Genomic DNA, 23,807 nt, shown 5'->3' on the forward strand with positions numbered 1-23,807 from the left:
GTTGAACCTTTCATAGTAAACGCAGGCCAATACCAACAGAACTAGAAATATTACTCTTGGGAAAATTGCGGGTGGCTAAGTGAGTTATTTTCTTATTGCTACATCATTGCAATATTCTCAACAGCTTTGACGCCCTCGGTACTTGTTAATACTTGTTGGAGATGTCATTACCAAACTTATAAGATGAACAAACACGTTGAAGCAAAAGTTCAGTTGAATGGGGATAGGAGCCGAATGCAATGTGTTCTTGAGATGACTTTGAAGCGTCAGTTGTTGTCGTTGAGGTATGATATTGCAGCATTTCTTGATTTCTTTTGAAATTTTTGGCTAGCTTTGGCAGTGTTCTTTCGTTTTCAGCGTCTCTTGGCATGCTGAATTAGGTCGTCTTCATTTTTGAAAGTGAGTGCAATCCTTTGGTGAAGTTAGAGATCGCGGATCGAGGCAAACGACATTATCCATACAAAGAGTTGTTGATGCAAATTTAATTAGCATCTTTTGGGAAGTAAATCAAATGAAATTTGTAGAAGCAAATAACAAAGCAAACCCGGTGATCAAATTAAAATAGGGTTGACTCAGTTCCCCGTTTTGTCGTTAGTTTATCTAAGTATTTCAGATTACCCGATCGAGACAAACTAACGGCTTCACAGAAAAGGAAGCACGCCATTTTAAAGTAGAAGGGACAAGAATTGAATTATTCTTGTTTTTAGTTCTCTTATCCATTTTTTCCGTTCCTGTCCTATTGTTTTAATGGCTTAATTCCGCAGAGATAGCAGAACAAGCTAGTTTGCATTCGGTAGTCAGATAAAATCTATAAGATTTGCTTCTCCCTTATAGATGTTAATTATTTAAAATTGTCGTTTACTGGCAGGTTTTTTCCGCATTGTGACAAGATTTTGTGTTATAACTCGAAATAACACTCACTCGAAGAAACAGCTCACATCCAGCAGAAGGCAATGGTAAATACAACAGCGAACAACAGCGAGGTCATCCTCGGTAATCAACCAGCAGGGAGAAAGAAACCTCTTAACTCAGAGCCAGTTCCTGATTGGATAGAAGCACAAGCTGTGTTCAAATGGGGCTGGGAGGTGCACTGGATCTCATTCGTGGTGCTGTTTTTGGGACTTGCAGCCTACTCTACCTTATGTCTCATTGCGGCTTCCAGAAAGCGACGGTTGCGGGAAAAGGTGTCCCGCAATGTATCGTACGCTGTTCACTCATTGATTATAGTCCTCGGGATTACCCGCGCGCTGGCGCTGGTACTCTTCCCATACGAGATGACAACCCATATCAACAATGCAGACATAGTTATCCCGCTTTACGTTCATCGAATTGTTTTTGGTCTCGGCTTCCCTTGTTTCATGGCTGCGTTTGCTCTGATTCAAATTACGTTCACGGCGAGCGTAAAACCCACGCCTTTGACATACTCCAAGCTACGCAAAGTCCGGTTCTTGGTGCTGGTAATCGTAGGACACTTTAGTGTCGTCATCATAGCGGACGTGGTGACAGCAGTGGTGGAGAATACCTCGGCTCTGTACATGGTGTGTACCGCATATCTGCTAGCCATGACCCTGTTCACAGCCATTCGGATCACAAGGACCGGTTGTAAAGTGGTTCGCGAAAACACGGAGCATAGGGCAGTAATTGGAAGATTGGACTCAAGTAACGTGCAAGCACCGTCTTGCATCCCACGCCGAATCAAGCGCTCGTCGTTCAGCTCCAAAGCCGTACGCAAAGTGTTCATTATTACCTCACTGACAATATTCTTCTGCATCGCGCTTTTCGCGTTGAAAATCTACGATCTAGTTGAAGTGATACAATTTACTTTTGTGTGGGAAAAAAATACGACACTGGCGCCTTGGCCTTGGTTCATTCATGAAACTTTATTTCGGTTAACGGAATTCGCGTTGGCTTGCACTGTACTGTACGCCGTTTCACCTTTAAAACCACTAGAAAAGAGCTTCTTCAGTTGTTGTCGCTGTTGTACAGGCAAAAATGAAGTAAGTGACCTCGCACCACCGCGGCCAAGAACGGGTACAAATGAAATGGTGCTCTCCACTCCCCCTCCTCTAAACCCTGCCGACAATACCCGTTTGTAAAATATACGTACACTCAAGGCTTCAGTGTCACCATTACTGTGACGTCTTATAAAGGGGAGCGGTGAAGATCAGTAAAGATAAAACAATTATAATACGTTACTCTGGGCTAGTTTTCTAGAAAAGTAATTGACGAAACAGCAGATTGTCATTCCAACATCGGTATGGCAGGGAGCATGCCAATATATCAAGAAGGTACTTCTTGTCTCCGGAAATGACTAAGAGAAGTACATGCAAATAACAATCAGCATAATTAAAAGATATAATAGAGATATTAGAATTACGTTTACGAGAAACGGAGAAAAGACCACTTGATCATGTTTATCTTACATTTGCCTCTCGCTGCTTTCAGTTTCTCAGTAAAATTGAGAAGTTTTGTGTTTGTGTCAAAAGCCATAATTATTTTACATTCATTTCTGTGCTCATTTTTTCAAGAAAACACAAACGTGAATCTCACGTTTGCCGTTTGCCGTAAACGCTATTCTAAATATCTCTATTAATTTGTTATTTCTTGAAACTTAAGCTAGCTTCTGCTCGATTCAGTTTTGAGTTCCGTCGAGGAAACTTTTCTTACACGTTTTAGTCTTGTAGTAAAAACCGCTTTTGATATTTACATGAACAATATTAATATCATCGTTATTTGTCAGCAATATCGCAATTGAGACTATCTTATTTATTTAGCATTCTTCACACATAATCTTGGGAGTTCGAATTGTTGGTACTTTTAGAAAAAAGTACATTTTTTATTGAGTGATGTACTAGTCAACCATCGGCGTTGGACTTGTGGTATGAGAACAACACCAGCTCCGATTTGCTGAAAGGCAAGAATTGCATTCAAATTAAACAATAAAATACTATGCCATTAAATTCCTGACACTAAATATTTCTTCAAGAGGCGCAAAAATAGTACAAGCAAAAGCATATTCTAATTAAGGTGGCTGAACACAGTTAGTAGAACCTACGTCTCATTTGATTTGACTTCCAAATCGAACATGCCAAAGTGTAACCTCAAACTAAGGGAATTGTTATTTTGTTAGTTCAGCTGAGCTTGATGTTGTATCCATGGTACATGACAATTTATGAACCAACATTAAAAATTGAGTATTGTTTATTTGCCGAAAATTCAGTGTCATTAAATCTCCTTCGTCATTTGTCTGTAACAAACTATACAATGGTCCAGTCATTAGAATTTCTCGAGAAAATGGCGCATTTCAGTTGAAAGTCACAAACACACTTTGTCACAGTCTTTTGGTCAACTGTGCGAGTGCGCATGTGCTGGTATCAACTCATTCTCGGCCCCAGACCCTTTGGCTTCACTGCACAAGTCCTAAAGGAAAAAAACATATTCTCCCCGCCTTCAGTCATGCGCAAAACGGAAGAGCTCTGGGGTCAAGAATATGTATCAACTGAATTTTAACAACATACATTAAAGCTGGATTTCTTTCGAAGTGAGACTGCAGACTGGCGAGTGATTTTAGTGAGAAAATAGTACTATTTATCCAAATGAAACGAAAAAAATATTCCTTTATCGAACCCACAACCTCCAGATTTGATCGTCCGTTGCTCTATCGACTGAGCTACGAGTAGCACAGTCTTGTAACACCATCTTCTGTCCAGCTTTCTCTAACATATTCCTCTTTTGTTAACTCACGGCTTATGCTACAAAAAAAGCCAGTCCTAATTAAATATCTCAAGAGTGTTTAGTAAAATCAGAATTCCTTGGCTTGTATCGTTTTGCCCTCCTCATCGTATATGGGTGGAAGAGGTTTTGCAAATATTTCGGACGTAGATGGTCGTTGGTTTTATCAAGAGAATTCTATATCTTGTAAACGTCTGTCGTAAAAAAAATGGAGATGAGGCCTGCTGCAGTAGATTCATATAGAGTACGATCTGTTAGTGTAGAAAAACATTTTTATTATCAGCTTGCATCACAGAATTTAAAATTACAATCAGATCGAGGCAAAAGCCAGGGGCTTATATGGTATGAAGCTGGTCAGAGGTACGAGAAATTACAAATCAAGATCTGCTAATCAAAAAGGTCAACCGAATAATGCCTGAATATTGTTTTGAAATACTATACTGCCATTTAACTGGTTTTTGAGAAATCTAAGGCCGCTTTCCATTTGTCAAATCTGGCTGGCCAGACTCGTGGTCAGTTCGGAATGTATCGATTTGAGGGATAAGTTTAATCCAAGTCCTTCGAATTTCATCAAAAGAGCGCGTACCATTTTCGGAGTGATTATCTTTCAAGATTTTGCAGCACCATCTCTTCAAAATGTCTCATTCAATTTACAGACTGGGAGGTCTGGAAAACGGAAAGTGCTCTAAGCTTAACCTAACTCGCTTCAAGAGTCAACACAACTGAGCATTCCGGCCATAGTGAGGTTTGTGCGCATGCTTACCATTGTCTGCCAACTTCGATTCGACCCAACGACAATTCGATTCGACGACAACACGCTCGATTAATTGCGGGATGCTTACTGTCACCTTACTGATTTAATTCCATTAACGCCTAATTACAACTAAAACACCCTTTTTTGAGCTAAATCACGAATTACCCAAACTCAAGTTTTCGTTTTGAAGAATTATTTTTTTTTTGGAACTGATAAACAAAAATATGGTCATTCAAGGGCCGTTTACACGACCGAAAAAATTGGAACGGCTCGGATAAAAAGACGAACGGCTCCGACAAAATTTGACGTGTAAACGGTACTTGACCTGTTCCAGTCTTATCCGTTCCGTTCCTAAAAAGGTCCATAGGCGGCTACGGACCCCTTTCGGAACGGAACCGATAAAAAACGGTTCCGTACCCACATTTTTGTTTTCTTTACAACATGTAAACGCTCGCCCTTTTTTCGGTACCGTTCTGTTACATTTTTTCTGAGCCCGTAGTACTCCACGTCAGTTGTTTAGCATACCATTGATCGTCAGAGTAAGTGCGGTAAGTGCTAAGATCAAACCAAGCGCTTGTTCTTGGAATTTGCCACAAGCTCCGTTCGACTGTGAAGTGCGATACAAGGGCTGTTAATAGGAGAACCGTAAGCCTTGTTTTTCTCCTAATTCGGTACATTTTTCTCAGAGGCATTTCTCTGAAGAATCACTCGCGCTGTCAAACGTGAATTTCGTGTTCTCTTCTTCAGAAGAAACCAGAAAAGTGCTTGTAAATCTATGATAGTCGGAGATACGCACAGTGTACTGTACGTGCAAGCGCATATGAACAACTAATCGAAGCAGTTTTGTTTAATTATTGCGGGCTCTATCGTTACCGGTCTCGAAGAAAACAACGTGTAAACGGTCTAGTACCCGTTCCAAGGGGCTCTCAAGTACCGTGCCTTTTTCTGTTAGGTACATTACAGAATTTCTACGTGTAAACGGGAGATTTCGTCTGGTACCGGTACTTGTTTCTAACCGAGCCGTTCCTTCTCTTTTAACGTGTAAACGGGCCTTCAGTTTAAAAGTTTTCCTTCTGTTGTACTTAATTATCCGTATTTAATTTCCATACAAATTAATTTAATCAAAACAACAAATAAAGCTATTTGTTATAATCAGGAAAATTAAGTTGATTTCACCCTCAACAGTTTCAGGCTTCTAGTAAAAAGCATTTAATGCGAGTCTTGATTTTTCCATTTAATTTTGTGCTTATTTTTTATGATAAGCCGGAGCCAAACCTTTAGGCAAATGACTCGCGAACAAATTGCTCTTCTATGCTGAACATGCCACAGATAATTGAAATTTTAATAAGAAGCACGTTCTCCAAGCATAGCTTTGTGCTAGTGCTTAGAAAGCAAAGGATATTCATCATTCATCGTTGCAATGCGTGGTTTTGCACAAAGACGGCAAAGGAAGGATGTGCAAGGAAGCGATACTGTGGGGTACGTATAAATATCGAAAGACATGACCTTCGCGCAATTCGCTGTGGTTAAGATAAATCGCTCGTTGATCAATAAATATGGATATTTGAGGACTTAAGAGATCAAGAGTTCCATTTCTGTAACCTATTTATTGGCCAATAGATTATACAACAAGAGCCTTAGAGCCGCATACATCTACTAAACAAAAGATTCACTGGTGTGAGACGAACAACGCCTTGGCGCGCTGAGTTCTGCATTCCGCTTGAAGCGAAAACAAAGCCTGCAACCGCCGTCGATAATTCCGAGCGGGAGATATTGTTAAACCTAATTAACAAGTCAAATTTATGGGCTGTGATTTCGTGCAGATATAATATATCAGTCTAATACGAGCGCGCTGTGTTTATTTGCTGACGATACGTCCTAACCTCTGTACGTGTCTGCTTGTGACAGTCTGATACTTTGGCCAGAGTTAGGTGCGAATTCTTATTGAAGGATTCGGAGCTTTTTAAGTCGCTTGCTAAGGAAATAAGGAGAGTGATAGAAACATTCCTTTGCAAGTTTACAACTGAACTTTTCGCTTGAGTGAAACAACAAACAGCATGTCTGAGAAAGAGAAGAAAAAATCTGTCTCAATCTTTTCGCTGTTTCATTGCTGCGTCAACGGCGGATCAAAGCCAAAAGTACAGAGGAAAAGTGGCGCGTACGGTGATACTAAGGATGCACCACCTGAAGAAGGCAAAGAAGCTTTAGAAAATGGTAATGCTGGCGACAAATCCGGCGACTTGGAATTAGAATACAAGCCCGCCCCAGCAGATCCTGTGGTCTCTCCGAGCGATGATTACAAACCGAACTACGAGGAAGCTAGCACCGCGTCTGTCGCACCATCCAGCGTAGGAAGCGAGGAGGATTCCAGTTTTAATGCGCCTGGTAGCATACAAGTCGTACAAGAGAATGGCACAGCTTCGGGACACCCGCGGGAAATTGGGACTGGCGGGCGGCTCAATTTGCAGTTCGTCTACGATTCTGAAACCTCGAAGCTGACGCTAACTATCCTAGGCGTGGAATTCCCGCCTTTCCAAAACTGGAAGATGGATGATTTGGAGATTAGCTGCATGCTGTTGCCCATTCGACAACACAGTTTTCGCGCTCGCCCCAAGAAGTTTAAAGAACCATTCAGCATGATCCTTACGCCAAAGGACAGAATAAACCAGATGTCACTGCGATTCCGCTTGTACGACCACCGCGCCATGTCCAAGCACATGATTGGCCAAGGAGTGGTGAGTCTCAACGATATCAAGTTGGGTCCGCAAGCAGTCACCATCGCACTGGATCTCAACATTCCCGAAACCTACGCCATCGATTCCCGCTACATTGCGACCATCACGGGTGAGAGCGGGCAAACACCCGCAGAGGATAGCAAGCCCGAGCTATTGTTGTCTCTGGAGTACCGCTCTCTGACGCGAAAACTCCTCGTTGAAGTTATCAAAACCCGCAATCTCGGCCTTCTAAACAACTCCAAGCCGCAGGATATTGCTGTTGAGATGAAGCTGATGGGCGAAAGCAACCAAATGCTGCGGGTCTGCCGCACCACGCTCAAGCGTCACGTTATCGACGCCGAATTCAACGAGATGTTCATGTTCCGCGTGACGTACGAGAAGCTGGCGAATGTGAGCGTGATTTTCACGCTGTTTCGCATTGGCGACAGGCGAGGAAAGAGAGAGAACATCGGGGAGGTGTGCTTTGGTAAGCAATCCAGCAGCCATTTGCAACAGGACCACTGGAATGAAGTGGTAAAGGGAAACGAAAGGGTCGTCACAAAATGGCATCCTTTGTTTAAATAAGGTTAGTTCTGATGGCTTGTTTCTGTAAACAATGCATCGTGCATGATGTTAAGTATAATAAACTCCTGCCAAACTCCTGCCAAAAAAAAAGGTTTGTGCTTGAATGCAACAAAAACACTTGGGAAAAGTGTTGGCCGCTAAATTATGGTCGAAAGTAACTGATCTTAATTCTTGCCAAATGTTTGTTTTGTACATTTTTGTATTTGCAAGCTCGTCTTGGCGAGAAATGGAACTGGGCGAGTTGTTCTCGTCAACTTTTTAAACAACTTTGCAGTATACCGAAACTAGCAGTTTAAGTAAGAGAGTCCATCGAAACGTGTTTCGTATACTTTTACACCCGAGCAAGAATAGAGCGTACACAAAATTGCCATTTAACCGGGACTGACGCAATAAATTGGCTGTTTAGGCAAGTTCGTCGTTGAAAAGTCAAATTTGACACAAATTTGTCTACTTAGTTTGCCATGTCTGTCTGTTGTGTTGTTGGTTTATCTTATCTTGTCATTCTTTGGAAGTTTTCTCAAGTTTGTAAGCACTTGGAACTGAATTTTCATGTTGTCTGAAATACTTTTGTTTCTTTATTCACCGTCTCGCTTTCAAGAAAGCTCAATTTTGAAATAATAAAAAAAACGTCCTAAATCTCATTTTTTGTCAAGTCAGTTACAAGCAAAGAGCACCATATTAAATATTTTTCAATAGCTTTCATTTGAATGTTAACACTTTAGGTTCCTCTACACACAAGTTAAAACCACGTCGTATAGCATAATAAACAGTACAGCACGAAAATACTGCTCGTGTAGCTTTCATTTACATGTAAATGGTCACACTTAATTAATACGATTTCACCCACAGACTTAAAAGTTAGAAACACTTTCTGACTAATTTGTACAACATAATAAACAGAATCAAAGGAAAATACTGCTTAGTAGCGTTCTTTTTCTTGGTCACAGTTCAAACGTTTTCATAACTTTGTTCTAATGCTGATGCGTTGTAAACAAATTACTAGACTCTTGTTTTCCTAATTTGTTTATCTTTATTCAACGCTTTCAGTTTCTGGCAATTTTTTTGTTTGTGTAACTCAAATCAACAGAAAAACTTGTTGCCCGAAGCCGGTTGGTCGGATTTGTCTCGGTTTGCGCTCTGCAGAGCGGTAAAAATCTTTAAAAAAAAAAAAAATGGCGACAGGGTCAATAACTCCCGTACGCAGTATTTAATAATGACGGATCGCTCAGAGCGAACGAGGATCGGTGGGGCAAGAGCTTGAAAACATCTTTCTTATTCTTGCTGTTATTGTAAGCCCGTCAAATTAGAATTAGAATATACGAGAGAAATACAAATTGCTCCGCAAAAAACAGCTCTCATGTGAACCTTCAACAGCGAACGGGAAATTGATCCACTGTGACAGAGGAAGGATCTTGGCGTTCCTTTGGAACAGGAGGGAAATTGGTCTTCCTTGTCACACAGGAAAAATTATTGGACTTCCTCTGACGTAAGAAGGCCAATTGAACTTCCTGCGGCAAGGGAAGGAAATTGAAATTCACTCTTACAACAGGAAGGAAACTGGTTGCATCACGAAAGTTAGGCACGAAGATGACAGGGAACAGTCTATTGACGTGTTCTTGTGCTAGCAAAAGTGAGTGAAAACTCTCCTCGAGCTCCTGAGAGCACATGAGAGTCAATAAGAACCCGTGAACCATTTATTCTGCAAGGGTCACACAACACACCTCCGTGGTATGACCAGTAATTTGGGCATGACAATTAGCACTTAAACTCGAGGGTGAATTCAGTTTGCAATCTCGTAAACTCTCCATTTTTCCCAACTTAAACGATGGGTGATGTGTTATGAAGACTGTACATGAAAATTATTTGCTTTTTCATCACAGATATTCTGTATTTTTCTTTTTCCAGTTTAATCCGCAAACGAGGAGACAGAATCTCCAATCAACTAAAGCAGCACAGCAGGAGTTTGGATTGAACAGCGGTAGAATTATGGTCTTGCTTTTACAAAATTTTGCGTATGGTTCAACTCAACTATAAAGGCTATATCAGTGAACTTGAGTTGAATAATTCTTCAAACTGAAGGGATTTTTACAGTTTTTGATAGGGTATTTATTACAGTAGTTCTTTATGTAGGACCTAGGCCCAGTTGTTCAAAGCCCGATTAAGCTACTCCAGTGTTAACATGAGCTTTGATTCAAGTTTAATGACTAATCAACAAAGATTTTTCCAAAAGATTTTTATCCTTTAATTTGACTTAGGCTTTCCTTTATAATTAGCTTAAAATTAGCTTTTGAAAACATTTTTAATGAGGGAGACGAAAACCTCGGTTAATGTTTGATCGAGGATTAGCGTTAATTATCTTTCGAACAACTGGGCCCCTGGAGTTTTCTGAAAGTTTGTCACTGATCTTCATTCAAGACTGGTCTTCGATTGCGAATCGTAGCACCAAGGAAATCACTCTTTCCACCAATCAAAACTGGAAGGCAAATGCATGTAACTAGCTGGCGATTGGCCAACCTCGTTACCAGGTTTCTTCGAAAAGAGGACCCTTAGAACAAGGTTGGTGACTTGCTTGGAGTTTTACCTAATTAGTTAATGTAAGCAAATTGTGGAAATTAGTCAAACTTATCATAAAGCTTTCGGTTGCTAAACATAATCGCTAAGTAACCGAGGTCAACTGCCTTAGACACTCAATTGAATGCAATCATTCCCAGAGGATCTATCATGAAAAACATTTCTAAATGATAGTTGAAAATCAGTTCTTATAATATGAGTACTGCTATACCCACTGATACTGGCAACGGGCCAGTTAAACTTTTGCAACTTTAAAATTTTTGAAGAAAACCTGGCACAATACCGAAAGTGATTTCAGAAAAATCAAAGGTCAGTTTATTTTTATAATAGTAAAACAATTGATAAGGGTTTGAGACTGATTACTTACAATATTTAACAATTTCACTTGGGGAATGTTTAATGAAAAAATGCGTTTTCAGCTGAATTTGAACAGCTGAATTATAATTAGAAATTTCTTTGCGAAATGATAGGGTAGAAAATGGAGTTGATTGATTAAGCTTCCTTGTGCACATCATTTACATTGTACATAACACCGCGGAAGAAATAGAACTAGCTTGTTATTGCCAACTTTTTTAAGTACGTGTTGTTGTTGTTGTTGTTGTTGTTGTTGTTGTTGTCGTTGTTGTTAGCAAGCTCGTATTTGACTTGTAAACGTGAAATTTTCAAAATGGGTTGTTCACTTAGGTTAGGAAAGGAGTTGTCATCAGACGTAGTGATTTTTTTGTTTGTTTGGATTTTTGTGGTGTGAAAAAGCGCATTTGCTTTTTGTTTTAAATTTGCCAATACTCCGCCGCATGTGAATGCCCGTTGAGGTGATAGTCGATTTTGCTTCAGGTACGAAAATGTTTAGAGTCGGTGTTCTCGTCAATTTTCAAAATTAGCCACTACTTGAAAAGGGTTGTTAAAAAAATAGCAACAAGCCGTAAAATGATTAAAGTGAAATATATGAAATTCATATATTTGGTCTTTCATTTATTAATTTGCTGTAAACCGTCGACCGACTACACATAATTGTCTACTTTTATTTCTAATATGTTTAGACGTTTTACCGATTTAGATACGTTTTCCAATAAAGTACTTTACTAACTGGTCAGAAAGAATCGTTTATCTGTGGAATCGTTTTACTGGGTGTATTTTTGTAGGGTATGTGCTAAAAAAAATAAACCACTTTATTTGAGTGTCAATGTATTTAGCGCAGAGCACTGATTGGGGACACTTTCCAGATCGAATTGGAATTTAGAAATGTTGGTATTGAGGAGAGGGGAAAACCAGAGTACGCAGAGAAAAACCTCTCGGAGCAAGGACGAGAACCAACAACAAACTCAACCCACATATGACGCCGAGTCCGGGAATCCAACCCCGACTACTTTGAAGGGAGGCGAGTGCTGTCACCACTGCACCATCCCTGCTCCCTTGTGTTTTCAACGAGATAGCGTATTCATTGAAAATGGAGCACAATTGCAAGCCCAGAGAACTGTTTCCATTTCGTCTCATAAACTACCCACTTGAAAAAGATATAAACACGATACAAGCTGTTTGAATTCTTTGAGACATTGAGACTACCTCCTTGCGGAGAACTTAACGCTCACGTGATCACGTGACACGCGCGCGATCTTTCAAATTTTTATAGCTCGCACGACTTGTTGACGCGTACAAGGTTTTTATTTTTTGCAAGAGTTTGCAGTTTTCTTTTCACACTTTGTTGTTTACCATTTTCCCGTGTATTTATTGGGATTAAATTTGGAATTTGAGCCTACCATTCAAGGAGAATGTTTTCTTAACACAAGCCTACAACATTTACATTGCGCATGCCTTGAACTAATCAAGTGGCCAATCAGTTTTCAAAATTTGAGTTCCTCCCTATTGCGCATGCGTCTTATACGAGAATGGTTTTCGTCATGCCCATGATTGGGTTTTCAAAAGATCCCGCGTTCCTCCCCTTCTTCAGGGAGACACTGACGCTAATAGTGAACCTCATTATGAAAGCGAGGCTAAGTGCAGAGTTTTTATTATGAAAATTAGTTTTCATTCATAAGCAAACAAAACTAATTTTCAAATGAAAAGCTTTTGCACTTAGCCTCGCTTTCATAATGAGGTTCACAGCAACTCGGAAATGGCCTATTGTTTTATCGTTCACCAATGCATTTTTTTTTTCGAACGAAAATCACTGAAACTGACATTTCAGCTCGTCATCAACCAGTTAAATAAATGGAAGAATAGAATACCGGTTATACGATACAATAAGAGCAAACTATTCATTGATTAATTAGAAATTGTATGCGAGGTTTTCTGCGCACCAGTTCTATCCATCCAGGTAGTTTTGGTCGGATGGACTCTCGATTGCCGGATAGTACCTCCTCGCGGTACACTCTATTACCTCACGTGATAAATTTAAACCAATGAGACTCTAAGAAAATTTATCGGTGAAGTATAATTGAAGGGTTGACAGCGTAACTGTCTTATGTCGAATTTTAGGCCGATTTTTCGTCTTGCTTAAAAGTGCCGGAATGTTTGCATAGAAAATTCAGTTTAATCAACAACATCGCTCTGTTTTATTTCTTTCTTATTGTTAATTCTTGTCAATTGCTCATACAAAACTGGAATTAGTAGTGTAACTGCAAAACAAAGAATTCTGAGTGAGTAAAAATAGTTGTAAAACGAAGAGAAACGTTTAATTCGTTGTCTGTCAGCCAATAGACAGAGAAATGAAGCTAAAATCAAATTGTCGCACATGTCTCCGCGGTGTGAATAGACTAAAAACCCGCTAAATTCAACTCTTACGTACTACAGCTGCATTGGAAAGACCCTCAACCTTCGATCCGTTTTAGACAGTGATTATAATAATTCCACAAAAGCACTGACCATATACCATATTTCAGGACCTGGCAATAATAATTAGTGGATTTTTTTCTAAACAACCTGCTCCTTCGTGTGCATTGAAGCAATTCCTTTGAATTCGTTACACGTCGCAAGGTTCTCGCGCCTTTTTCGTTTAGTCATGTGATTGACACCTGTTCGCTGTATCTTCAACGCGTTACCTTTCATCTTTGTCCGATTCTTATCTTTTCTACTTCAACTGGAGAATGCTACTTGTAGATCTTCTGTACCTTCAACCCGTTGGGGTAGGTACCGTACATTGCACATTTTTGCTGTATTGATGGTTTTACTGCAAGAATTGTTCTACTTGGAGTCTGGCTTGCATATATCAGATGCCGGCGATTAATTCGAACCTTCGGGAATACCTCGGCCACTGATGAAGCCGCTAGGCTAGAAACGTGTGAAATTTTTTCGAATATGTTGTCACTGTTCTTTCTATCACTGAATTAACCTTTGCTACCTGTTAAATGGACTGCGTTGAAGAACTCAGGACCGTTACTGGTCTCAGTTAGTTTCACCAAAGCCCTGGTTTCTTGTTGTTGTTGTTGTTGTTGTTGTTCTTGTTGTATTTTAAATCATACTTGTACATAAAAGTGAATAAGCACCATTGGGCGCAAGCTTACACTCTTGAATCACTATTTTCACTACCATTCTGAAAAGGATGTGCAAATAGTCGAGAAATGCCGACAAAGAGAATAGAATAGAATTCAAAATTGAGACCCTCTTAAATGACGCACTCGACTTCGTACAGTAGAAACCGCTGTGTAAAAAATAAGGGCTCGCGTGGAAATTTGACGAGTGTTTCTTAGCAGGAAGCACTGAGATTTGCATGTTCTTTGTTAGTTTGGTTTGTGAACATCCCCGGTGGGTTAATTAATTTTGGAATTATTTACTCCAGCGCCAGATGGCGTTATTTCACGGTGCTGCATTCGAAATGAATGCGGCTACACCTACTCGGCTAATGCCTTACAAGTTAAAACATGAAACAATTGGTTTTGTTTTTCGCAGTTTACAAAAACCTATCGCAAAGGAATAATCATGACTGAATGATATCAACAAAAATTTTTGGGGGGAGATTTGTAAAACCACAACGCCAAAAATTAGAAAAAGCAATTCTCATTTCAAGTTGTGACTTTTCAAGCTTTTATTTGCTAACTGTGATTACGAAATACTCAAAACTCGCCCACAACAGAATAAGCGAGGCCGTTTGCGCCGGACACTGGATGTTGGGTGAAAAGAAGCCATTTTATGACACGGCCGACGCTGAAAATTGCTACTGTTCCAATTTGGCTGTGATGCGTGTTTTGATTAATGATTTTGACCCGCTTTGGGCGCGAGATCAAAAAACATCGAATTTAAATCGTGTGTCAGAGCCATACGACGTGAAGAGTTTATGGCTAAAATATTTTATGTAAATATACAAATTGAAAAGCAGGTGCCTCAAAAACAGTATATAATTAATTGATTTTCTCGAAGCTTGTTGGCTAGTATTTTGGGTTGCCGTAATTTGTTGCCTTCGATAAGACCTCTGATTTCTTGGTTTCAAACAGAGCGAGCTGAGAATTTACCAAATTGTGTTTTCGAGCCGAACCGGCGACGCGTTCAAGGTATTATTTGGTCATTTCAGGTCAGAGCTGCATAATTTTGACTCCATTCACATTTTGCATTTAAATAATTCAATTACGTTCAACAGAGATCATCTGCGAAAAAGTATGAAAATTTCGCCTGTGTGGGCATTGTAACAATTCCAGGAGGTGTGGAGTAATATCGGCGTCTCGTGTTGGTAAAAAACCAATAATGAAAGGCAGAGGAAGAGAGGAATAACACAGTCTAAAGCTAAAAGAATTTAAGCTTTACTGTCTCAAGCCGTGAGTATAGTCAAAAGTTTGTGTTTAAAGCGGAAAAAGTTCTTAGTTTCGTTATGGAAAAACTTATTTTATTTGTACGTCGTGTTAGAAGAAGCAGTTTTTTCCGTTCTCGGCGAATTGCAATTTTGTTAATTTCTTTCGAGTTTTCAACCGACCAATCGAATCTTGTTTATGCTCGCGAAAAGTGAAAAGCCCGCTTGCTAATTGATCTTCTTTCTTATATTTTCAGCAGTTTCAGAAAAGACTCTTCATTTTCGATTTCGCTAGAACAGATGGACTACTAGCGTTGCAAAGACGCACGACTGTCAAAGCTTTCGACGCTTCATCAATGGATTTTACTGCCAAAATCGGCGGCTTCTTTCGAAGCATTATTAACCCAGAGGGTGAAACTCAAAACACCGACAAATCAACACAGGAAAATAGGTAGGAAATCCTAAATCTAGGGCATGAAATTATATCTTTATTGTCAGCTTATTTTTGTATTCAATTGCGTTCTTTATATCGACTGAAAAAGTTAGTGGGGTGGGGTTAGAAATTCCGCAGCAAACACTCTATTCATTTCGGTTTCACCTAGAGACAAAATGGATCCACGCCGAAAATCAAGAATAAGATGGCCAGAAAATCTAAATTAAATAATTACGATGCGAATAAAATTCTAGTGTCTTGCTTGTTTTGGTTTGATCGCGCGCGATCTCGAACTGGCTTCAAAGCACAGACCCTGCACCTGTTGTCGTAATTGTAAAGTCAAATTCACTGCTTAGAGTATTTTGGCTTTCGGTGAATAGAAAGCCACTATATGATAGAGTTCGACAATGGGAAGAAGTTAATACGCTTGAATGGAGCATTCTCAATTGAAAAAAAGGAGAAACAGTAAACGTGATTTACTAGAAAGTAAAACCTCATTCGTAATTCACGCGCGCGTGCAATGGCTTATCCGAAACATCATAACATGAGCGAATACAAGGAAGGGAAAACATACATAATTGAGCGAACAAATGTTTTAATTTTGAAGGTACATGAAAGCATCTTAAATGAGCCGAGAGCCAATGAGGGGAGCGAAATGGTGCTTGCGAATAAATAGCACAGAAGCATTAAAAGTTTAGCCGAGACAAAGATATAGCAACATATGTATTTATGTGGATTTATCGTCGTGGGGTCTGTTTTGTTAATGTCGCCTAATTGAGGCTTCGAACATGAATATAGGCTCCGTTAAATTTTTTATATCTTCTCAGTTGTCATTGTTTCGCTGTTGTCTGCATTTTAGGCCTGTAAGCAGTGACACCAGGCCTGGCGACGAGGAAGGTGAATATGATGAAAGAGATGTGGAATTTATAGACGACGAAGATGATGAAAACACAACCGGCTTCCTGCAAAGAAACAGCTCTCTACCCCTTCCCGGTAAATCCAAACAAGATACAAACACAGGCGCCTTGGCTTTGCAAGTCCCTAACACAGGAATACAATTCAAGAGGAGATACACCCTCGCTGGCGCAGCCCCAAGTTATGGACTAAGCGCGTTAACTAATGGGCGATCGGTGCCCAGCGTTGCTCGCAAGCACAACGTAGAAACTAGCAGCATTGTTTCCGACGACGAGACCGTCCGTGGGAGCGCGGCGCGAAGAGAATTCGGGGGCTTTCCGACGCGAAGTCGGAGCGAAACGCCGCGAGCGTTTGGTGGTACGTCTTCGAAGAGAGTTTCCAGCTCGAGTACTGTGTCGGACTGGACAATGGATTCAAGCGTTCGTGGAGTTGGTAGACTTCATATTGTACTGGACTTCACAATGCATACAGCTAAACTATCGGTAACTGTTACAAAAATAGAATTTCCACCTTATCATCAAAGAGACACTTCTTTGTTAGAAGTGAGTGTCATGCTGTTGCCAGGAAAACGGCAGAGCTTTCGAACGAGACCCCGGGACTTCAACGAACCCATGGCAATGTACCTTTTTCCTAAGGACAAAATCAAAGATATGTCATTGAGATTTCGCTTGTACGAGCAAGGAGCTATGGGATCTAAGCACTTGTTGGGCGAAGGGAATCTTCGGCTGAGGTCAGTGGATTTAGACTCGGAAATGATACCTGCATCAGTTGATTTGCAACCGCCAGGATCGTATGTTCCCGAGGCAGCCTCGGGAGCGATAATGTACGAGGGCGAACTGGCGATTTCCGAAGAGGACCGACCAGAGATCTTACTTTCTTTGGAGTATCGCCCTCTGACGGGAAAGCTCCTTCTTGAGGTGATCAAGACGAGAAATTTGGGAATGTTGACGGATTCGAAAGCACGTGAAACATACGTTGCTGTGAGAGTTATAAGAGACAACGGAGAGCTTATTAGCAAAAGTAAGACCACACCAAGACGGCATATGATAGACCCCGAGTACAACGAGATGTTTTTATTTCATGTTCCTGAACACGAGCTAAACGCTGTTACCGTTCTACTAACTGTTACAAGTATTTCTTCGAGAACTCTTGCATTGAGAAAACAAAGGGTTGGAAGAGTGTCTTTGGGACAGAACTACAGCAGTGAGGAAGAGCTGCGACACTGGTATGAAATGACTCGGCGGAAAGAGAAGGCAACTGTGGCTTGGCACAAAATAAACCAAGTGTAAACAATCGTAGAACAAAACCAAAACGTTTTATCGAACCGTTTTACAAGAAATAGATTTCCAAAAACATTACACTGTAATGTAAACTGAGATTAATGCCAGCAAGTTTCGCTTCTAGTGTTTAAAACTTTGTTCGTATTTTCCAAAGTGTGTATCAGTGATTCGTTTTAAAATGGAGTGCCCGCTTCCAGAAGCAGTATTAGTAGTTAACTATGGCTGAGTATTAGGCACAAGAAAAAATTTGATAATTATTTTTTAACCCTAAATGGGAATGTAGGATGTCCAATGTGTTAATAACTTGGCGAGTTACTGATTGTGTATGTTTTACAACTGATAAATTAAACTAGACACGAGTTAATTGACTTCTGTTTTTACACATAGATAATGATCTAATTTGTAGAAACATTTCTTCGTTTTTTAGAAATTTTTCAGTGAAACGATCACACGATTTTCGTTTATCGAACCCAGAATAGTAAACCACACCTAGATTTCACTGTTATATGTGAAAAACTTAAACTGTATGATTTACTTCAAGAAATTGAATAAGCACATTCGTATACTCGTTAGAAGGAGAAAAAGATATCTACAAAGTATTTATGACATCAAAAACATTTTGAAACGATCAACTTGAAATGTTTCTTTTGGAAGGAGTAAGATGGAGATCTCGAAGAATTGTGATAAAAGGCTAAAACGGAACGCTATTTAAATTTTAAAAACAAAATGTTTGACTTGTTAAACAATAGGTAAATTTGATGGGGTCTTAAAATATGCATGTCAGTTTTTCAACTTGTGTTAAAAAATATATGGTTACACAATATCATTTCTTTTACAGTGATACGAGTAAATGGAAACAAAGCCGAATTTAGAAATGTTATCTTGATAGAATATTACATTCTCGGACTAAACACTAAACGAGAATTGATTAATTTGACCGATTTATACAGCAAGCCATTTTAGGTCATTCTAGGCTTTTAAATATTCATTTTTGTAAAGAAATACAAACAAGTTGAAAGTTCAGGAATAATTTACAATTCAGATGTACGAGAAATGAAATTATTTTATACTTTTGTTAGCTTATGGGAAAATTTATCGCGCCACACTCAACAAATAAACCAAACTTTAGTCTTCCGTTTGCGATTAATTTTTGCAGGGGTTTTGGTCATCATTCACCTGTAGTGTAGACATCTACTCTTTACCAAATCTGCCCATTTTGCGATGAAATTCATAACGAGAAGTCTTTTGTAATTATATTATTTTACTTCATGCCTACAAGGTTAGCAAACCCAATCAGAGGCTCAAGAAAGCGGTATTTATGCGATGGTATCTCTCGAATGGTTACCACTGTGTTTTCCCGCCAAATTCTGTTGGGTGCGTCACGGCTGCGAATTATTTTCCGATTGGTAAAACACAGCATTAGAAAACATTACTATAACGTTGAATACTTTGGTACAAAAAACCTCGGACTTTACATTGTCGGAGACTTATTCGGCACATTTTGGACACGTTCTAGCGAACAATTTTGGACCATTGTGTTCTGAACTGATGAACTCCAATGAATCAAATTTGGCAAAAAAAGGTAGGTGGAAAATTATAAACACACTTTGTCCAACAATACTACAAACACAAGCAGCGCATAATCAAAGCTACTGTAGTGTTATTTAGCTTCTCCGAGTCAAAACTCTTACAGTTGAAGTGATAGCACGAAAGATGTAGGGCAATTGATGGCATTTATTGTGAGTTGTTGTAAGTGAGATCTTAATGCCACACCTCAAGACAGGGTCTTCCCTTGCTCTGCCTGGAAAGTCGTTTGAAAATTTTAACCTTGGGATGTTGCTTTTTATCAATGTTCCAACTGTTTGAGCATGAAATGTGCACGCCCAAATGTTTTCGACGTTAAAGTAGTGTAGATTGCCTACGGAAGTGCTAGCAGAAAAGTTGCCCAAGTATATTGTACAACAACAACAACTTTATTGAATAAATAATAAAATTGCCTGACAAAGACTTGAGAACCTGCAGGTAGCTATCAAGCTATTCAAGGCTGGATCAAGGAAAGGAAGAAAAAAAAAGAATAAATACAAAAGCATTGATCCTAAGACTCCAAGACACACTCTATAGTGTTTAGCATAGCCACAAATCTATATTTACATTTAAATGGAATACGGCGTAGTGGTGATATCTAGTTAATATTTTAACTTCAGAATGCATTGTTTAATTTGGGAGACTTTAATTTAATCATCTTTATGTTCTGTGTTCGTTGATTTTTTGCCTTAGAATATGAAGTAGGAAAGATCAAATAACGTACCATTTAATGCCATCAAACCAAACTTTGTTGTCATTTTTGTATTTTTTGTAACAGCCGCCTCGTTTATCGAAATATTTCCTCTTCATTTAACGTGGCGAAACGGAAAACCGTTTGTTTCTCTTCCGCTGCTCGGAGGTGAACAGTACTTGGCTAATCACCTCCGAGCTAGCTAATCAGCGCCCGCATAAAGCACTTTTCACTTGTGTGGTAGATACTAAAATATAATAATCATACAAGATCATTTACAACGAAACCTCTCATTGCTGCTCAATGGTTTTCATAGAAGTTCTCAAACGAGAGAGCACATAGAGCTACTGTATACTGGGCTGTCTGATACCGAATACAGGTGTGATGATTAAAAAGTTTGAGCGTTTTCTGCATTGTATTTGGAATTAACTCACTTTTTATATTTTTAATTTTAATTTCCTTTGGGGGATTTGGCCTTGCATTATCGATCGACCGGGCGAGTAGTGAGGTGATCCTGATTGTAGAAAATGTATTAAAATGTCTCCTCGGGGGTTACCAATACAAGGCCTATAACCAGCCATGTTGCCAGCGCCTTTGGTTCAATGACCGAGTGGTTAAGGCATCTGACACAGGTTAAAATCCTCGCTGAATCTCAGCTGAAGCACATTTTCACTCGTTTCCTTCGTTGTGTTGTGTTTATTACTGTTCCCAAATTGCTTGTTATATTTCTATGTTTTTAATTGATGTACCAATTCAGTTGCCAAGCACCCATTTTTTTTTCCCGTTTTCATGCTAGAGATTGCGGGAAAATCTTGAACAGATCAGTTAATCTTCGATGTTAGACATAACATTCTTAGGTATATAAATATGACTTTGAATCTGTTATTGTTTGATGAATCAAAATATTTAAGGCAGTTCACTTAAGTAAATTAGAAACTACTTTTTTACTACAGTGACGGTCAGATTTTACTAACAAAAACCTTTAAGGCTTTCCATAAAATTTCCCCAAGGAGTTTTTCGTTTGTTGAGTGCTAGTCTTTACTGTGCGACAATTTTTACTCAAAGCTCACTGTTGATCAGTTTCTCCTTAAAAATTTGACTGCTAAACTGCTACAGTGGTAAAGTTTCTTTCCTTCCCATGAAAACACTACACTGTTTCTACTCCAAACAATATCGTTTTGTCAGTAGACTGCAAAAGAGTGTATTTTTTGCATTGGTTCGATCGTACTAAGAGCGCGAGCTCTTCGAAAGGAAATGGCCGTGATGCACCACAAGGCTCGAGCGCGAGAATCCACGCCTCGCCCCACGCGAGTTCCCGCTTCCCCCTTCGTAAATTTCAAGAGAAAAAAGGTGGTTTTGCAGTTATTTTTCAGCGCAATAATTGTTCGCGTGCATATTATCCTGCTAAGTTAAATTAAGTTAGGATTGACAGATGGTATTCTCAAAAAGCTTAGACACTAAGACATAACAATTGTCAATCAGACAATCTTGCACTGATAAAACGTGATGTTTCTGCATGTGCCTTAAGGAAATTAAAACAACACAACCAGCTCCCCCCATTTTCATTGGATCGAAATTAATCAGGAAAAGCAGTAATTGCTTCTTGTTTTCGGTGAAGCCTCGATAAATTGAACCAAGTGCTGTAGCATGAACACATGAAGCTAAACCGAGACATAATTTTGGAGGCACCATGCGGTTCATTTCGATAAATACTTGACCGGAAGGCTTCAATCGCCTCCGGCCTCAAAATGGATGAAAAATGTCGCTAAGAGAGTGAACTAAGAACAGCTAGATTTTCTGAAAACCAACAGCAGCTGGTAAATTTGGCGGATGGGGTTCCGTTCCCTAAATTTTTTGCAATTTAAATATATTCAGGTAAAGAATCGAAACAGATCAGACCACATTAGCATACACAATTGCCCCCCTTTTAAAGGGAAGTATCACGCAAATTTGCTCTCATCTCAAAACCCAAAAATGTTTGTCTGTCAGCAGAAACAACGAAATAATTGTCAAGTTTGTTATAAGTTATCACCCCAGTGCAATAAAACTCTCAATTTGAGTAGGTCGGTATGGATTGAAACTTGAAAAATGTTAGGCTAATGTTTTTTCAAGTTCTCGTATTTTTGTTTCCAAAATACGCTAGAACAGATCACGAGTTGTTCCTTTCAAGAATTGAGTTGATTTCTTTAATTTCCTCTCGTCATTCTAGAATTATTAGGCAGCTGACTGAAGGTCTTATTTCATCATTTTTAACAAAAAATACAAAAAACCCCATGATACTCCCCCTTTAAGTCCCGGAAAAGATCTTCGGCAGAGAGTAGAAAAGCAGAAAACGACATTTTAAGAAGTATTTTACTTAAAAAGCCTTGTTGGGTGATTTATAAATGCGTAAAATACAGTCAAACATTTATTAACCCGACACTTTTCTGTGACTCACGCGACACGCTGTCATACAACGTTAACCTCGCTCTACGGACACTGGTTATCTGCGCACCGTATTAATTGTCAATATTCAGTCCGTCTGGCTGAAATAAATTGAAAATGTCAGTTGAGGGCAAAGTCACGGACTACATGTATTTTGAATGATTACAATGCAAGTTGCGTCTGAAGCACGGAGAGAAGATTAATTTTAAATAGTGCGCGATTTTAAATGAGTTTTTCGGTCAGTTTGAACTCATGCTACATTTAAGACATTATTTTTTCTTTGCATTGCTAAAACAAGTGTCCGTGACGTTTATTGTGAGAACCCTCTCAACTCGCAGACACCCGGATAATACATAAAGTTTTGCGAGTCCTTTTTTGGTGTCCATATCAATTCAGCTGCAGTTAGATATTGAGTCTGCACTCTGTTGGACCAGCTCAAAGTAAACTGTACTTCTTGTTGTTTTGTGGGTTATTGAGATGATTTGAGCGGGTGCTTGCCCCTTTTTTTCGGCGGTTTGACTTACATTCGTTGCCACTGAAGTCTGAACTATTTACATATAAACTGAGCATCGGCTTTTTTTACTTTCATCTTTCACAGCAGGCCCAACAGTGTAGGGGAAAATGTTCTAAAAAGAGGGGAAGCCCAGCTAAAACCAACGATTTTCAAGGTATTCGTACAAAGGACACGGCAAATGCGGATCTCGTGACGCTTTGGGTTCGCGCGAAGTGAGTTAGCTTTTAAAGTCTGGATAGCAGCGACAGCACACTTAATTGAACTGCGGAAAAGGAACCACCACGTTTCATGTTTATGACAACATATTCACATAATCCCTTTTAAGTGAGAAATGAATGTGTTGCGCAAAGACGTATTGGTTTTCAGTGTGTAATTTTTAAAGAATGTTTTAATATTTCGTATTCCTGTTAATTTGTGTCTATATTTATAAGTGAGAGGAAGAAAGGAAATGTCTCTTTCGTTTCCTAGCTTTTCTCCACCTGCTTCGTATATAAATAATCATTCTAAGTTTCATAGAACTTTTCGCTTTTTCTTAAAAATGATAGCCAAGGAGTATACTTGTTGAATAGAATTGTGATTGTCTGTTGAAGTCCAACATTGCCCGGCTTGAGTCTCGTTCGACCTTATTCGTGTCAACAGAACTCCAAGCTGTTATTAACGAATATTCTAGCTTTCCAGATTGCAGGCGGTCGACGTTTTGAAAGGAAAAAAAACTCAACCCATTTGCAGAGAAGATTAATGAAAGCCCACTTTATGAAGCTTTACCGCTCTCAAGCTGAATATCTTGTTTACTTTCATTCTGTGTCACGCAATTGTTTTCATTTTAAGAGTCTACTTTTAAAGAATTGCCAACCGGCACCGAGAGCACTATTTTTATTTATTATTTATTTATT

The 23,807-nt window shown here is 39.3% G+C and overlaps 3 protein-coding genes across 12 annotated transcripts; all 3 read left to right on the forward strand.

Moving 5' to 3' along the window:
* Nucleotides 1-202: 202 nt before the first annotated feature.
* Nucleotides 203-3,152, forward strand: LOC146477221 (uncharacterized). Its single transcript, XM_085113500.1, has 2 exons — nucleotides 203-284; nucleotides 869-3,152. The coding sequence occupies exon 2, from the start codon at nucleotides 954-956 to the stop codon at nucleotides 2,094-2,096; it is 1,143 nt and encodes a 380-aa protein (XP_084969626.1). The 5' UTR covers nucleotides 203-284; nucleotides 869-953; the 3' UTR covers nucleotides 2,097-3,152.
* A 3,155-nt stretch (nucleotides 3,153-6,307) lies between these two features.
* Nucleotides 6,308-11,544, forward strand: LOC146477222 (synaptotagmin-14-like). Of its 3 annotated transcripts, none has more exons than XR_014865407.1 (3): nucleotides 6,308-7,786; nucleotides 9,691-10,956; nucleotides 10,990-11,544. XR_014865407.1 is itself a non-coding variant. In XM_085113671.1 (2 exons), exon 1 carries the CDS (start codon nucleotides 6,544-6,546, stop codon nucleotides 7,783-7,785), a length of 1,242 nt encoding a protein of 413 aa, XP_084969797.1. In that variant the 5' UTR covers nucleotides 6,308-6,543; the 3' UTR covers nucleotide 7,786; nucleotides 9,691-11,544. The 3 variants fall into 3 exon arrangements, 1 of the variants encoding a protein (XP_084969797.1); XR_014865408.1 differs by having other exon boundaries at nucleotides 9,691-10,953; XM_085113671.1 differs by having other exon boundaries at nucleotides 9,691-11,544.
* A 2,865-nt stretch (nucleotides 11,545-14,409) lies between these two features.
* Nucleotides 14,410-18,835, forward strand: LOC146477223 (synaptotagmin-14-like). 8 transcript variants are annotated; one of them, XM_085113676.1, is made up of 4 exons: nucleotides 14,410-14,840; nucleotides 14,927-15,101; nucleotides 15,331-15,524; nucleotides 16,366-18,835. In XM_085113676.1, exons 3-4 carry the CDS (start codon nucleotides 15,430-15,432, stop codon nucleotides 17,708-17,710), a joined length of 1,440 nt encoding a protein of 479 aa, XP_084969802.1. In that variant the 5' UTR covers nucleotides 14,410-14,840; nucleotides 14,927-15,101; nucleotides 15,331-15,429; the 3' UTR covers nucleotides 17,711-18,835. The 8 variants fall into 8 exon arrangements, with proteins under 8 accessions (XP_084969802.1, XP_084969800.1, XP_084969801.1 ...); XM_085113674.1 differs by having other exon boundaries at nucleotides 14,410-15,101; XM_085113675.1 differs by having other exon boundaries at nucleotides 14,410-15,101; nucleotides 15,334-15,524.
* The last annotated feature ends 4,972 nt before the right edge of the window (nucleotides 18,836-23,807 follow it).

Source organism: Pavona decussata, unplaced genomic scaffold (assembly GCF_977016875.1).
Source record: "Pavona decussata unplaced genomic scaffold, jaPavDecu1.1 SCAFFOLD_71, whole genome shotgun sequence".
Classification (NCBI taxonomy): domain Eukaryota; kingdom Metazoa; phylum Cnidaria; class Anthozoa; order Scleractinia; family Agariciidae; genus Pavona; species Pavona decussata.